Source organism: Arachis hypogaea, chromosome 11 (assembly GCF_003086295.3).
Source record: "Arachis hypogaea cultivar Tifrunner chromosome 11, arahy.Tifrunner.gnm2.J5K5, whole genome shotgun sequence".
In the NCBI taxonomy this organism is placed as follows: Eukaryota; Viridiplantae; Streptophyta; class Magnoliopsida; order Fabales; family Fabaceae; genus Arachis; species Arachis hypogaea.
In genome coordinates this window covers 141,195,112-141,211,456 of record NC_092046.1, presented here as the reverse complement: position 1 = coordinate 141,211,456, position 16,345 = coordinate 141,195,112, and the positions used below count along the sequence as shown (strand labels likewise).

Genomic DNA, 16,345 nt, shown 5'->3' with positions numbered 1-16,345 from the left:
TATTTAAACCCTATTATTAAGCATTACACTTTTAGTTTGTAACCTAATTTAAAAGATTTATAGTCTATATTTTGGTTGAATCTCCTTAATAAAATCTAGCACTTTTCAGTGTTAAACAACCACATCACTTCCAATTAATACGTCAATTTTTCCACAATGTGTGTGTTTGCCCAACTTGTTTGAACATTTTAAAATTCAGATTTGGTTTTAAGCTCGTTGAACTTTTCAATTATAGCACTTTAATTAAATCACTAAGAACGATCACAATATGCGTGGCTCCCTCTCTCCATCATAATAATGAGACAACCAATGCAAATGATTATTCTTTCCACTTCTGGTTTGAATCTTTTGTTAAAAAATTTGTGTGGAGCATCCACATGATTGCTAGATTCTTTATTTCAGGAAATAAATATTAGGGTTAAGTACGATTTTAGTCTTTAAGATAGGTGTTCCGTCCCGAGCGATCCGAGGAGTGTGATGGTCCTGGAGTTACTTGTCCTCGGCGGACTTATACGTCGGCCAGTGATGACGCAACGACTAATCCTCGGATATCTCTGAAACACGACGGCGGGAGCACCTGCAAAAAGTACTCCGACGCTCAAGTAAGAATGAGTTTGTGAGAGAGAGTAAAAGAGATAGCTTAGCGTGAAAACTGTGACTTGTGGGTTGTGTTCCTTGAGCCTTTATAGGTGAGTGGTGTGAATTAGTTCCGATGTATATGGTCGGTGCCGTTATCAGTATCTTTCGGTTACATGAAGTCATGATCTACTCTGATTAGTGGATTCTGTTATTATAGATAATGATCGGGAGATAAGGCTGACTAAGTCAGAGGTTACCGTTGCAGTTTTCCTCCGTTGCCGATATTTTAGTTCGGTTTTGAGTTTGGCTTTGTTTCCGAGTATAGCGTGGTACACGTCATAGCCCCCAAGCTTAGTTGGTGTTGTGTTAGGAACGGTAGCTGAGCTTTGGTAGTTTGGATTTTGATTTTTCTTTTTGCGCGGTAAATGTTTGGTGGGCCTGCTTTTTGTTTGAAGGGGTTTTTTGTAGTTGGTTTTTTATTTTTAGTGAACTGTGTCGTCTTTAATGTGCGTTATTGTCGTTTCGGTTTCCCACGTTTGTAGTGGGTATGAATTTACTTTGCCCACTAAAATAGTGGGCTCGCAATAATCCCTTCTTTTGGAACTTACGCCTTGCTGCTTCGTCTTCTTCACCGTTTTATCTTGCTATGTCTTCGAAAGGTTAGTGTTTTCTCCCTCACCTTTTACTGTTACTGCTTCTACGCGTTCATGGCGGGAGAAAAGTTGAAAGAGAAGTTGAAAGCTGTTGAGGTTAGGGAAGACGATCCTTATCACTAGGTTCATGAGGATGTTAGAACCCGTTCCTCTTCTTTCACTAGTGTTGATTCCCTTTCTGAGTTGAGAGGTTTGGACTTCGTGAAAGGTGGTTCTGGTGTCACTGTCGAGCTCCTTCCGTGTTCCCGTGATGATAGGGTTTATGAGAGAAGGGGAGATTGGCTGTATTTCTATATATATACTCCATGCATGATTGAACTTAGTGTGAAATTTCCATTTTCCTCTTTTGAATGTGATGTCCTTACCCAACTGAACTGTGCACCATCGCAGTTACACCCTAACTCCTGGGCGTTTCTTCGCGCCTTTCAGTGTCTAATGGATTACCTTTCATTTCCTTGTTCGTTGCCGTTGTTTTTCTCGCTCTTTCAAGCGAAGGGTGTTTGGAAAGGTTTGTGGGTTTGCTTTAGCAGCTTCCCTAGTCGTTCCTTGTTTCTCCTTTATAAATCTTCTTTCAAAAACTTCAAATCTCTTTTTGTTAAAGTTCGATCAGTCGAGTCCGAGTATCCATTTTATTTGGATGATGAGCTTAGTGAGAAATTTCCTCTTTATTGGTGCTCTAAGCCGAGTCAGATTCTTGAGGCTTCCGAAAGGAGTGAAGAGGAGGAGTTTGTGTTGGATTTTTTGGTTGAGAGTGTTGCTGCTGGGGAGTGTATGTCTATTTCCGACATTCTGCGTTTTTATGATTCGGGTGATGTTGAGGGTTTGAAAGCTTATATAGGTAATGTCTTGTTTGCTTGCCATTTGTATTAGTGTTTATTTAATTTTTCTGATATTGATGGCATCTTGTAGGTGGACGAGCTCCTCTCTTGGATCCCTTGAAGTTACAGTCCTTTTTGAACAAGAAAAAGGAGAAAATCGGTGGTTCCGTCGAACAAAAGGATGGTGGCGAGCAAGCTTTTTCCTCTGTTGGTCGTCCGACGTCCTCATTCAAGAGAAAGAGCGATGACCCATCTTTGGAGATTATTTCGGAGGGTGATCAAGAGGTTATTGGTGGTGGCGAGCCTGTCTTTGATCGGCAGAAGAAACTTCACGGTTTCATTGCGGGGTCAAACTCTCATTCTCTTTGGAGTGAGCAATTCAATTTTGCCGAGCTTTCCGACAGGGCATCTCAGTATCCTGGGGACATGCTTATGACCCGTCGGATTGGTATGGAGGGGCTTGGCAAATTCGTTCAGGTTGTATTTTAGGATTCTTTTTCCTATTCTTTTCTTCATATTCTTGTTCTTATTTTGGGGAGGTCTTTGCAGATTCTTGGTTCTCGTTTGATGTGCGTTGGTCATACCACCGAGCTTATTGGTGCTGAGCAGCAGGAGGCGGTGAATAAAATAGCTGCTGTGGAGGAATCGTATAAGGCGAAGATTGATGATTTAGAGAAATTAGTAAAAGAGAAGGATGATGCTGCTGTTAGTGCTGTTGCAAAGGCGAAGGAGTCTGAAGAAGAGGTAGCTCGATTAAGGGACCAGATTCGATTACTGCAGGCTGAGGTGATGGAGAATGATGTTGCCAAAGGGGGTCTCACAGCTCGTATTCATGAGTTAGAGGAGAACGGTATGGAGATGTTCTCTTATGGTTTTGAACGTGCTGTGAGCCAAATTTCTTTGCTGGCTCCTGAGTTTGACGTTGATCGGCTTGACATGACGAAGATAGTGGCTAATGGAAAGTTAGTTGTAGACGGGACTATGGAGGAGCATGATGAGAATGTCCCCCATCCCTCTTAGTTTGGCTTTGGTTCTTGCCTATTTTGTTTTTTGAAAGTGATCATATGTAAGTGTAGATTATGGGTTTGTTATTTCGAACTTTGTTTGCTGGGGCCAACCATACTTAGGTCGGTTTACGTTGATATTTCTTGTTTTTGGGACCCTGTTTTTTGTGACTGTAATAGCAGATATGGGATTTTGTAAGATGTTGTTTGGGACCAGTCATGATCGAATATGTATTTGAAAAATACTGATAATGAGCTGTTTTGATTAAATTTGAATATTGATAATGAAGTATATTGTGCGTCGGGCCTCATTAAAACCCACCTTAGGCCAAAAACCCTTCTTTGGGGAAAAAAAAAAGGCTCTAAGGGGGAAAAAGAGTACCTTCATTCGCTATTTGTACAATATTAAGATCGGTACATCTTTAAAGAGGAGACATTCCAGGTTCCTGATATCGGATTGCCTTGTAGTGTTTGGAGTTGATAAGCCCCCATGCCGAGCACCTTGATGACTCGAAATGGTCCTTCCCAATTAGCTACGAGCTTTCCATGAGCTGGTGGCCGTCTGGCCTCCTCTGTTCTTCTGAGCACTAAGTCACCTTCTGCGAATGTCCTCGGAGAAACCCTTTTGTTGTGTTTTCTCTCAGCTAGTTGTTTTATAGCTCTTTGTTTAATTGCTGCTAGCTCCCTAGTTTCTTCAGTTAGGTCAAGCTCGGCACTCCTTGTACGCAAGTTGTGTTGCTCATCGTATAGCTCGGTTCTCAACGTAGGGATGCCGACCTCAATAGGGATTAGCGCTTCCGACCCATAGACGAGTTTGAAAGGTGTTTCGCCTGTGGTGGTTTGTACCGTCGTGTTGTAGCTCTACAGTATTTCTGGAATCAGTTCCGCCCATTCTCCTTTTGCATTGTTAAGTTTTTTCTTTATTGCCTGCAATATAACTCGGTTAGCAGCTTTGGCCTGCCCATTAGTTTGTGGGTGTTCGACCGAGCTAAAATGATGCTTTATGTTAAAATTTTTTAGAAGTGAGCCGAGCTTATTGTCTGTAAATTGCCTACCATTATCGGATACTATTTCCCTTGGTATCCCAAATCGGCATATAATGTTTTTCCATATGAATGATCGTACATTTTCGGCCGTTATTCTTGCTAACGGTTGTGCTTCTATCCATTTTGAAAAATAATCTATTGCTACTAAAAGAAATTTTACTTGGCCTGGGGCTATTGGAAATGGGCCGAGGATATCGAGCCCCCATATATGGAATGGCCAGCTTACCTCCATGCTATGCAGTAGCTCGGCTGGCCTTGTGGATATAGCTGCGTGTTTCTGACAGTTATCACATGCTTTGACTTTCGTTATGCAATCCCTTTTTACGGTTGGCCAGTAATACCCGGTTCGGACGATCTTAGCTGCGAGGGCCCGTCCTCCAATGTGGTTTCCACAAACTCCCTCATGAATTTCGTCCATTACTTCCTTTGCTTCGTCTTTGCTTAGACATTTTAGTAGTGGTTGTGAGAAACCTCGCCTATATAGTTTTCCTGCTATGCTTGTGTAAAGACTTGCCTTTCGTCTGAAGTGTTGTGGGTTGAGCTCGTCTCTGGGTATTACCCCTGTACTGATATATTCAATAAAAGGTGCCCTCCAATCATGGAGGTGGTTAATATTTGTTATATGTAACAGTTCAATGCTTGGTTTTTTTAATGAGAGTTGTGTTAAGGCCGATGTTTGTGTGTCTGCCCTAGTGGCGGCAAGTTTGGATAATACATCGGCTCTCACATTTTTTCCTCTATTCACATGCAGTATAATGAACGAATTGAACTTTGAGATGAGATCCTTTGCCATGAGCCAGTATTGCTCTAGCAGGGAATCTTTTACCTGAAATTCTCCTCGGATCTATTGGACCACCAAGAGGGAGTCACAATGTGCTGTCAGGCTTTGTACTTGGAAGCTTAGGGCGAGTTTGAGTCCTGCAATTAGGGCCTCATACTCGGCCTGGTTGTTGCTTGCTGGGAAGTGGAATTGGAGGGCCTGTTCAGCTATCACTTGGTCTCCTTCTTTGAGAATTACCCCAGCTCCACTTCCTTCTCGGCTTGATGCCCCATCAACGTGCAGTTCCCATGATTTGTTGTGTTCGCCAGGTGTCAATTCTGAGATGAAATCGGCCAGTATTTGTGCTTTTAGGGCCGTCCTGGGTTGGAACTGGATGTCGAATTCTGAAAGCTCAATGGACCATTTGGTGAGACGTTCGGCCAATTCTGGTTTTGTCAGTATCTGTCTTAACGGTTGATTCGTCCTCACTACTATTGTGTGGCCTTGGAAGTAGTGCCTTAGTCTTCTTGCTGTGATCACTAGTGCCAAGGCAAGTTGTTCTATCCTCCGATACCGTTGTTCTGTTAGTTGCATGACTCTACTGACGAAGTATACCGGCTGTTGTGTTTTCCCTGTTTCGATGACAAGGGCCAAACTTATAGAAAAATCTGAAACAGACAAATATAAATATAAAGGTTTACCGATTTCTGGTCTTTGCAACACGGGTGGTGCTGATAGGATGGCTTTGAGCTCGGCAAAAGCTTTCTCGCCCTCTTCTGTCCAGTTGAATTTCTTATTTTTTGATGTTGTTTGGAAGAAGTGGTATGATCGGCTTGATACTGCGGGTAGGAACCGAGACAACGCAGCTACCCTTCCCGCCAATTGTTGCACCTCTTTTATTGTTTTAGGGCTCGCCATGTTGAGTATTGCCTCACATTTTTCTAGATTTACTTCAATTCCCCGCGATGTGAGCATGAATCCAAGGAATTTTCCCCCCTGTACCCCAAAAGCACATTTCTCTGGGTTGAATCTCATTTTGTAGGCTCGGATCTGTTCAAATATCTCCTTGAGGTCATCACAGTGCGATCTTTCCTGGATGGTCTTGGCGACCATATCATCTACATAGATTTTCATGTTGCATCCTATTTGACGACGAAATACTTTGTCCATCAAGCGTTGGTAAGTTGCACCTGCATTCTTTAAACCAAATGGCATTACTCTATAACAAAAATTTCCATGTTCAGTTATAAATGCCGTCTTGCTTTGGTCTTCTGGATGCATGAGTATTTGGTTGTAACCGGAGTATGCATCCATGAAGCTCAAGCTTTTGAAACCTGATGCGTTGTCTACAAGCTTATCAATACATGGTAAGGGGTAGGCATCTTTAGGGCATGCCTTGTTTAAGTCTGTAAAGTCGACGCACATGCGCCATTTACCTGAGTTTTTCCTTACCATTACCACATTTGAGAGCCACGTGGTGAAGCGGATTTCTCTGATGAAGTTGGCCTGCAAAAGTTTGCTGGTTTCTTCCAGGGCTGCCTTTGACTTTTCTGCTCCTAAATTTCTTTTCTTTTAAGCTATAGGTCGGCTCGCCGTGTTAGTGGCAAGTTTGTGACAGATGACATCCATGCTTATTCCTGGCATGTTCACTGGGGTCCAAGCGAACAGGTCAGTGTTGGCTTGTAATAATTTTATGAGGTCCGACCTTTCTCGTTCTTGTAGCGCTTGGCCGATGTATGTTACCTGTTCCGATTTTGATGTCAGTTGGATTTTTTGGAGTTCGTCTGCTGGTTGGGGTCTTTCTTGGGTGTCACCTCGAGGGTCGAGCTCGGCTAGGGACAAAACCTCCATAGTTTATACTGCTTTGACTTCGTGCTGTTTCTGAATTGTGTCCGACTTCTTTAGGCTAGAGTTATAACACTGCCGAGCTTGTTGGCGGTCCGAGTGAATTGTTGCTATTTTTCCGTCTTGTGCCTGAAATTTAACACATAGATGAAAAGTTGATATCACTGCTTTGAACATGTTCAGAGCAGGTCTCCCGAGAATAATATTGTAAGGACTGATGCAGTCAACTATTAGATACTGTATGTCAAGAGTTCTGAGTAGTGGATCATCACCCATTGTTGTTTTTAACCATATGTAACATTTGATTGGTACCCTTTCTCCGGAGAATCCTACCAGTTTTTCGGATGAGGGTTGTATCAGTTTTTCAGATAAATTCATTTTCAAGAAGGTAGAATAAAAGAAAACGTCTGCGCTGCTACCTGGGTCCAAAAGGACTTTTCTTACCAATAAATCGCCTATTTGGATAGAGATTACCACTGGATCGTCTAGGTGTGGGGCGGCCGAGCATATGTCTGCCTTGTTGAAAGTAATTTCTAGGTCGGGCATATCTTGGCTGCTTGGTGGTGGTGTTCCTTCGATCGCTAGCATAGCTCGGTAGCTGCGTTTCCTTGTTGACGTTGTTTCGCCGCCCCCGGCAAATCCTTCGGATATGCAATTTATAATCCCTTTGGGTTGGGTGTTTTTTGACCATTTGTTGGTGTCTTTGTTAGCCAAGGCTTGTTGGCGTTCCTCCTTGTCTCTATCACCTTCTTTATGTTTCCGTCCTTCGATGTACTTGCCCAGTAGTCCTTGCCGAGCAAGTCTTTCCAAGAGGTCTTTGGCTATTACGCACTCGTTGGTTGTGTGTCCGTATTTCTGGTGGAAGGCACAGTGCTTGTTTTTGTCTACAAATCTCTGGTCTTGATAGCTACCTGCTCTTGCCGGAGGTTTTATGATCTTGGCGTTGAGTATTTCTTTGATTATCTTTTCCCTCCTTGTGTTGAATCTGGTGTAATTGTCAAATTTTGGAGTGAGTTTGAAGGGTCTGCCGAGCTCCTTGTTATGAACCGACCTTGGCATTCGGTCCTCTTCTCTCTTAGGTCTTCTTTCTGTTTTATTGGCCTCACGTAGTTCTTCGATTTCCATTTGTCCGGCTGCCCTCTCCCGGAACTCTTCTAACGTCTTTGGCTTGGTGATTGCGATCGTCTCTCTGAATTTTTTGGGTTGGAGGCCGGCCTTAAGGGCGTGTAGGTGGACAGCGGGGTCCAGGTCGAGTATCTCCATTGTTGCTCCTGCAAACCTGGTCAGGTAGTCTCTCAGACTTTCCTGGGGACCTTGGCGGATGGTGCCGAGGTAATCCGATCCGTGGACGTATATTCGTGCTGCAACGAAGTAATCGATGAAGGACTTTGCCAACTCTTCGAAAGAAGAAATTGATCCTGCAGGTAGCTTCGAAAACCAAAGCAAAGTGGCTCCATCAAGGTAAGTTGGAAAAGCTCTGCAAAGCACAGGTTCATTATTAGAGCCGTTAAAAAACATCATGGACTGAAATTTCTTAATGTGAGCCCGGGGGTCACCAATCCCCTTATACGGCTCAAGTGAGGAAGGCAGTGTGAAATGTTTTGGCATTTGAAAATTCATGATCTCTTCCGAGAATGGGTTTTCTAAAGTTAGTTTCTCCTTCGGGGGATTGGCGATCAATAGGTCGGCGCCGCCTTGGGCTGAGCTCTTGGGATTGCCCTCTTCTCGTTTGTTGGTGTTATTCTGCGCTGACAACTCGGTGAGTCTTTTGACCTCTGCCTGGAGTTCAGCCATCTGGGCTATAAGTTCGGCCTGTGTGAACTGGTGGGCTCCGTTGTCGGCCATGTCTAAAGGTCGTGGGACCCTGCAAAAGGATTCTCAAGAGGTAACAAATAAAAAAGGAGAAAAGTGGGGTTAGTGTAATCGGGACCCCACGGTAGGCGCCAAATGTTCCGTCCCGAGCGATCCGAGGAGTGTGATGGTCCTGGAGTTACTCGTCCTCGGCGGACTTATACGTCGGCCAGTGATGGCGCAGCGACTAATCCTCGGATATCTCTGAAACACGACGGCGGGAGCACCTGCAAAAAGCACTCCGACGCTCAAGTAAGAATGAGTTTGTGAGAGAGAGTAAAAGAGATAGCTTAGCGTGAAAACTGTGACTTGTGGGTTGTGTTCCTTGAGCCTTTATAGGTGAGTGGTGTGAATTAGTTCCGATGTATATGGTCGGTGCCGTTATCAGTATCTTTCAGTTACATGAAGTCATGATCTACTCTGATTAGTGGATTCTGTTATTATAGATAATGATCGGGAGATAAGGCTGACTAAGTCAGAGGTTACCGTTGCAGTTTTTCTCCGTTGCCGATATTTTAGTTCGGTTTTGAGTTTGGCTTTGTTTCCGAGTATAGCGTGGTACACGTCAATAGGGGTTGAAAATTTTTTTCATCCTCAACCTGTTTTTACTTACAAAATCGTTTTTAAGGTTTAACTTAATTTTAAAATCGCCTTCTTCCCCAAAATCAAACAGAAACAGAACCAGAAGCAACAACAACAAAACAATGTAATAAACATTAAAAAAAGGATAATAAATAAAAAATATGTATAATAAAATAATGAAACAATGTAATCAACCAAAAGTAGAAGCAAAAGCTGAACAACAACAACAATGAAACAATGTAATCAACCAAAAGTAGAAGTAGAAACAACCAGAAACAACAATATAAAAAAATCATAATAAGAAATTAATTAACAACATAATAGAAGCATAATGGAATTAGAATCAACAATATAATAGAAGCAAAAGCAGAAGCAAAAGAACAACAACAGCAGTGAGTGATGACCGCGAGGAGGACAAGGAACAGCAGCGACCGGCGAGGAGCACCGGCGACCAAGTGAGGAGGAGAAGTAGAAACGGCGAGCATCGAGCGGCGCGCGACGTCCATCCTTGCGGATTTGCTGACGTTGACATCGAGGACCGAATGACCAGGAGCAGTGGCGAGATCCAGCGACCGAACGACAACGAACAGCGGTGACAATGAGGAACAGCGGCAGCGAATTCCCTTCCCCACCTTCCCTTCCCCCTTTTTTTCCCTGAAAAACCCCAGCGTGATTCTCTTTCCTTGTTCCCGGTTCTTTAACCCGTTTTCTTTTATATATATATATATATATATATATAGGTGAATTCTATGGTACCTATAACTTGATGCCTAACTTTTGCCTAACTTACTTTTTATGGCAACTCTTGAATATTTAATAATTATTTATTTTTATATTTTTAAAATTAAATATTAATTTTTAATTTTTTTGGTAAGTTAGACGAACACTTTTAGGTATCATAGCAATCACCATATATATACATTTTAATTAGGAGTAATTTGGTAATAAAAATTAAAATTTTGGTTAAAAAAACGATTTTAAAACTAAGTTTAACCTTAAAAATGATTTTATAAGAAAAAAATATTAGAGACAAAAAAAATTTTCAACCCTTATTTTAGAGACTAAATTCGTACTTAACCCTAAATATTATAAAGCAAAGGAAACAATCCATTAAAGTCCACATAAAATAATGGGAAATGAAGTTCATGAAATGTGTTAAGTCCTTGCTAGCTTCTCATTTTAAAAGATGGCAAATTGCATTATTAAGATGCGGCGGACACATAAAAGCGAGTTAAACTCTAAAATGGTCCCTGAGATTAGTGTCATGTACTAAAATTGTCTTTGAAATTTTAATTGCACCAATTATATTCCTGAGATTGAAAAAAATGCACCATATTAGTCCCTAACCTATTTTCCATTAACGACGTGATGACATGGCATGATGACGTGGACTGTAAGTGATACGTGTCACTTCATGATTTGGCTACGTGTAATGGTATGATAATGTGGTGACCAGTGACACGTGGCATGTTGACGTGGATGGTTGTGCCACGTGTCACAATGTTATTTGGCCACGTGTCGCAACAGTATTCGTCCACGTGTCATCCATTATGTCATCGTTGTATATGCACTAAATTAGTCCCTCATTTTGCATTAAGTGACACATTTTAGTCTCTGAAATTGAATATTGTGCACCAAACTAGTCCTTTCACCAATTTTTTCTCATTTTTTTTAAATTTAAAATTTTAATATCTTGGATACACTAATTTCAATTCTATTTTTTCATATATCGTTTAAATACAAGTGTTTTCATAAAAATTTTTAAGATTTTAGTTTTAATTATATAATTTTTTTAATAATTTAACATTGGTAAATTTTGTAATATATAAGTATGTTATTATAAAAAAAATAATTATATGATTGATTAGACACATTTTTTTCATAAAAAAATATGTGTTTTTAACAAGAAATTAATAATTAAAATAAATATTTTTTTATGAAATACACGTTTTCGTTATGAGTAAATGAACTAGATTGAAGGCACTTCAAGCATCCTCACTACCATCTTTGACCTCTGCAGTCTAGACGAAAGAGGTCGGAGATGGTAATGAGGGAAGCTTGAAATGCCTTCATGTCAACTCCAAGACGGCGGTTATTAGGGGTATCCGTAAGAAAAAAATATTTTATAAAAGTACTGAAAGAGGTCGGAGATGGTAGTGAAAGTGCTTGAAAAGCCTTCACGTCAACTCCAAGTCGACGGTTAGGGTATTCACAAGAGAAAAATATTTTATAAAAACACTTTTATTTGAAAAACATGTGAAAAAATAGAATTGAAATTAATGCATTAAAAAATATTGAGAATTTTGAATTTATAGAAAAAAATGAGAAAAAACTGGTGAAGGGACTAGTTTGGTGCACGACATTCAATTTCAGGGACTAAAATGAGTCACTTAATGCAAAGTGAGGGACTAATTTGGTGTATATACAACAAAGACATAATGGATGACACGTGGACGAATACTGTTGCGACACGTGGCACAACCATCCACGTCAGCATGCCACGTGTCACTGATCACCACATCATCAGACCATTACACGTGGCCAAATCATGAAGTGACATGTGTCACTTACAGTCCACGTCATCATGCCATGTCATCACGTCGTTAATGAAAAATGGGTCAGGAACTAATATGGTGCACTTTTTTCAATCTGAGAGACATAATTGGTGCAATTGGAATCTCAGGGATGATTTTAGTGCATAACGCCAATCTCAGGGACCATTTTGGGGTTTAACTCCATAAAATCATCACTCCCTTTAACTTTAGTGATCCGAGTAATGTTACACATACAAGTCATTTGGGTTTACAAGTCATATAAGTTGGGCCAAACTACACGCATGCTACTCAACAGTTTTTATAGCGTGCTTTGCGTTCCTCCTCCTCCTCCTCTTCCTTCTTCTTCTCCTTCTTCTTTGCGTTTCTCCTCCTTTTTCTTCACGTGTTTCATCTTCATCGTTGTTTTTTTATTACTGTTATTGCTGTATTTTTTTCCTCTTTCTCTTTCTATTAATTTTGCAACATTATGTATTTTTTCTTCTTTATTTGATTTTTCTTCCAAGAAGAATTATAAAAAAACGAAATAAGAAGATAAGGAAGAAGAAGTAGTAGAAGATGAGGAGGAGGAAGAAGAAGAGTTTTGAATTATGCAGAACTTATTAGAATAAAAATACACCCAAATATCTTCGTGTTACACCCAAATATCTTCGTGTTACACTGAAATTTGCTGCAAATACATAAAAATGTTTTCTCTAATACTACATTTTTTTCTTCTTTTTTTCCTTATTTCTTTCTTTCTTTTAGTTAAATGAATGTAAGTTCATCCTCTTCCAAATAATTTTGCAGTATTATGTGTTTTTTCTTCTTCTTTGTTTTATTTTTGTTTTTATTCTTGTTAAGAGAGTAAAATAAGAAGAAACTTGAGAAGGTAAAACAAAAAGAAAAAGATGAATAAGAAAAAAAAGAAGATAGTGATGATGATGAAAAAAAAAGAAGCAGTAGAATATGAGGAAGAGAAAGAGCTTTGAATTATGCAGAACTTATCAGAGTAAAAATATACCCAAAAATTCTTAAAATACACCCAAATATCTTCATGTTACACCCAAATATTTTCGTATTACACCCAAATTTACTGTAAATACAGAAAAAATATTTTTTCAATGCAAAACTTTTACATTATATTCAATTCAAACCATCAACGATGAAACATCATTCACCTACAAAATTATGAATTACTAACGAAAAAATTAACTAGAAGAAATTCTAATGAAAAAAAGGAGGAAGAAGAGGAGGAGGAAGTGGTGGTGTTGGTAACGACCATAACAAAAGAGAAGAAGAAGAAGAAGAGGAGGAGGAGGAAGAGGAGGAGAAGAGGAAGAAAAACGTGTAACAAAAAAAAAAAGAAAAACATGCAGTAACGACTCGAAGCGCGTAAATATAAATGACTTGTAAAGACTTATATGAAAAAATGTTTGTATGTAGAGAATTCTTTAAGTGATCTACCGTCACAATTATTAATTATATTTAATTTTAGTATACTATTAATATATATATATATATATATATATATATATATATATATATATATTAAATTGTGTAATGTAATATTACGTTAATAAAAATAATTATTTTTTATATTAATTATATAAATAATTATTTAAAAAATAATTATAATTAAACGCATATTAAAATTAAATATTTATTAATTTATTAAATCTTCTGTCCCTGTATAAGATACACATGCAATATAATATCATTATATATAGGATACCTAGATGGGAAACTTAAGTAATGGGCCCAAATATAATTATTCCTAGTTTGTGAAATTTAATACTTGTTTAATAGAAAATTTAGGAGAAAATAACTTTTGTATTTTGTGGTCAATATTTAGTCATCAAAAGAAAAATGAATGATCTTTTATTATTGGATATAATATCACACCATTAAAAATATTATTGATGACCAATTGATGATTATAAAACACAAAAATTACTGCCTCTAACACTCTTCCTTGTATAATTTATATTTTTGCGAAGTCCAATGTCTTTTTTCCCTGCAACTTGTTTGTTACATAATGTTTGCTGTACTCTCCATGATTGTATCTTCTATACTTGCATGTGTTTTTTTCATCCACAAATTCTTGCATTGGACTTAGCTCCACTTCATAGCTTGGAGCATAAAATGTCACAATTGAGAGCCTATCTTTGTCTTTATGAGCCACAGCTCTATGCTCCACACTCTTGTATTTTCCATTTGTTAGAACCTGCATAACTCAAAATTATCTTATTTAACTTAAATCTATAATTTTAGATTGTAATTAAAGAATATAAAATAAAGTAATTTTAGATTATTTTGTGCTAATTTCTTATTGTGTTCTGAATAGTTTATATTTTAAATAATGAGAATTGAGTCCAAATTAGAGAGAAAAGAAAAATGGAAGAGAACAAGTGAAGGGAGACATACTTCTATGGTGTCTCCAATGTTAATGAGCAAGGCATTTGGGATGAGTTGAAGAGGCAGCCATGTTTGATCCTTGAGAATTTGAAGTCCCACAGGGCTTCCCTTTGCTTGCTGCAGAACAGTAAGGGCACTTCCATCTGAATGAGGACTTAGGCCTAAAACAAGGTCAGGTCTTGAACATGGAGGGTAATAATTCATCCTTATTGCTTGTACTGCCACACCAAACATCTTCTCAAACACATCCCCTTCCAAGCCTAGGCCTAATCCTATGTATTTCAGCAGATTCTGGCATACTTTTCTCATTTCTCTTGAATACACTTCCACTGTTTCACTGCAAGATTTTACATGTATGTATATGTGATACTACATTTTAATAGTGAATAACTCATATGTAACAACAAAACATGTTTTATATACTCATTTGGTGTTGTATTCTAGACCAACACACTTTTTTTTATCACTAAATAAAGTATATGATAAAAGCTTGTTGACTTGGTATACCAGACAAAATGAGTACAAATAATATATTTTAAAATAAAATAATAGTTGATGCTTAGAGTTGTTAGATGACAATTTAGTCAAACTGTTAAATCATTTAGTGACTCTCATTTACGAAGTTAAATGCACCGAAATTTCTACCAAAAGAATAATTACCTAAATGTGGCTGGCTTCTTTGGCCATAGATTTGGATTCCTTATAAACTGAGGTTCAATTCCAAGAGCAAACATGTTGCACCAATCCAACTTCTGGTCCTCTGAGAAAACAAAAGCCTGGCCATAACCTTGGACTGTACCAGGAGCCATCTGGTATTTCTGTTTTTCTTCCAAAGGAAGCATAAAAAATTCCCTACTACTTTTCTCCATGATTTCCATCAATGTCAGGTCAACCTCATGATTAAGTACCTAATCACACACTCAACTTTAGTTTGTATAAATATGCACACACAAATTGATGGCTATGTAATTATGATAAGTTAATATAATTATATACAGACATAAAAAAGGTAGCACAAAAGTAAAACCAAGAGGTATACATACTTAGAAATGATTTAATTTATATACATTTTTTGTTTAAAAAGATTTTATACAGGTACTCAATCTATATAAGTGTAAAACTTGGTGTATAAAGAGTATCAAACATTATTGTTATATATAATGTATCAGAAAAATTTCAGGTATTCCAATAATATTGATCTTTTAGTAATTTTAACCGTTGATTTGAATTATAAAAAAAATAAAAAATATATATAATATATAATAATTAAAATCAGCTGTTAAAATCAATGATATATACCTGAAAAAAACCCCAACTTTCACAAGCATCTGCAAGCTTCAGAGTTTCAGTTTGGATTTGTTCAGTGTTCCCTTTGGTGAGCTTAGAGAAATCAATGACAGGCATGTCAGAAGATGGTGGTGAGAGTGTGATAGCAGGTGTTGGTCTCTCACTCATATCTCTTACAAATCTTTCAGGAATGGTTTTAGGCCTAATTTTTCTTAGTTCTTGGACATCATCAATGTGCCCAACTTTGATTGAAGAAATGGGCACTGGAGCCATGAAAGAGAGAGAATATGAAAACTAGAGAATCTTCTATATATGAATTTCTATGCTAACTCTTAATATATCTCTTCCTTCTTCTAAAGTTGGTATTTATAGTTGAATTCAGCTGATATGGTTACACAAATTGAAAAACAAAATTGGTACATGATTGGCATACACAAGTCCCACATGACTTTAAGTGACCTCACTTCTCATATTAAATTCAGATGAAGTCATGTGTTATTGATTACTGTAATGTTGCATTGCATATATACCGTTAATTCAAATAGCGAGTAAAATATCGTTTTTGTCCCTAACGTTTGGGATAAATTTTATTTGTGTCTTTAATGTTTAAATTGTTCTATTTGTATTTTTATCATTTATAAAAGTGATTCAATGTTATTCCGCGTTAATTATACTAATACATCAGATTGTATTTTTCAATTATTCTCATTTTGATGTATTCATTCTCGTCTCACTTAGATATGTTTGATTTCAATATTGTACCCACTATTTATATTCAGGTTCAATTATGTTCCTAAAAAAGTGAATTATATAAATGTTGTAGGAATTAGTTTCAATTTTTAATGAGTTATTATTCGGAGTGGATCATCGGTTCTGTCCCAAATATTTGTATTCTAACTTCAAGAAGAGATTTTCGGACTCCAACTAAAGTTCATGATGTATAATTAATGGTAAGATAATATTGAATTATT

The 16,345-nt window shown here is 38.0% G+C and overlaps 2 protein-coding genes across 2 annotated transcripts; both read right to left on the bottom strand.

The window, feature by feature from the left end:
- Nucleotides 1-6,714: 6,714 nt before the first annotated feature.
- Nucleotides 6,715-8,550, bottom strand: LOC112722030 (uncharacterized). Its single transcript, XM_025773016.1, has one exon. It carries the CDS (start codon nt 8,548-8,550, stop codon nt 6,715-6,717), a length of 1,836 nt encoding a protein of 611 aa, XP_025628801.1.
- Nucleotides 8,551-13,519: 4,969 nt separating this feature from the next.
- On the bottom strand, nt 13,520-15,766 carry LOC112723063 (protein LATERAL BRANCHING OXIDOREDUCTASE 1). The gene is made up of 4 exons (XM_025774296.3): nt 15,387-15,766; nt 14,748-14,995; nt 14,097-14,424; nt 13,520-13,896 (listed from the first exon to the last, which is right to left on the bottom strand). Exons 1-4 carry the CDS (start codon nt 15,645-15,647, stop codon nt 13,654-13,656), a joined length of 1,080 nt encoding a protein of 359 aa, XP_025630081.1. The 5' UTR covers nt 15,648-15,766; the 3' UTR covers nt 13,520-13,653.
- Nucleotides 15,767-16,345: the final 579 nt, after the last annotated feature.

Coding starts and splice junctions, on each gene's coding strand:
- LOC112723063 (XM_025774296.3), bottom strand. CDS start 15,647: ATGGCTCCAGTGCCCATTTCTTCAATCAAAGTTGGGCACATTGATGAT. Junction 14,996..15,386: donor AAAGTTGGGGTTTTTTTCAG/GTATATATCATT, acceptor GTGTGTGATTAG/GTACTTAATCATGAGGTTGA. Junction 14,425..14,747: donor AAGAAGCCAGCCACATTTAG/GTAATTATTCTT, acceptor AAAATCTTGCAG/TGAAACAGTGGAAGTGTATT.
- LOC112722030 (XM_025773016.1), bottom strand. CDS start 8,550: ATGGCCGACAACGGAGCCCACCAGTTCACACAGGCCGAACTTATAGCC.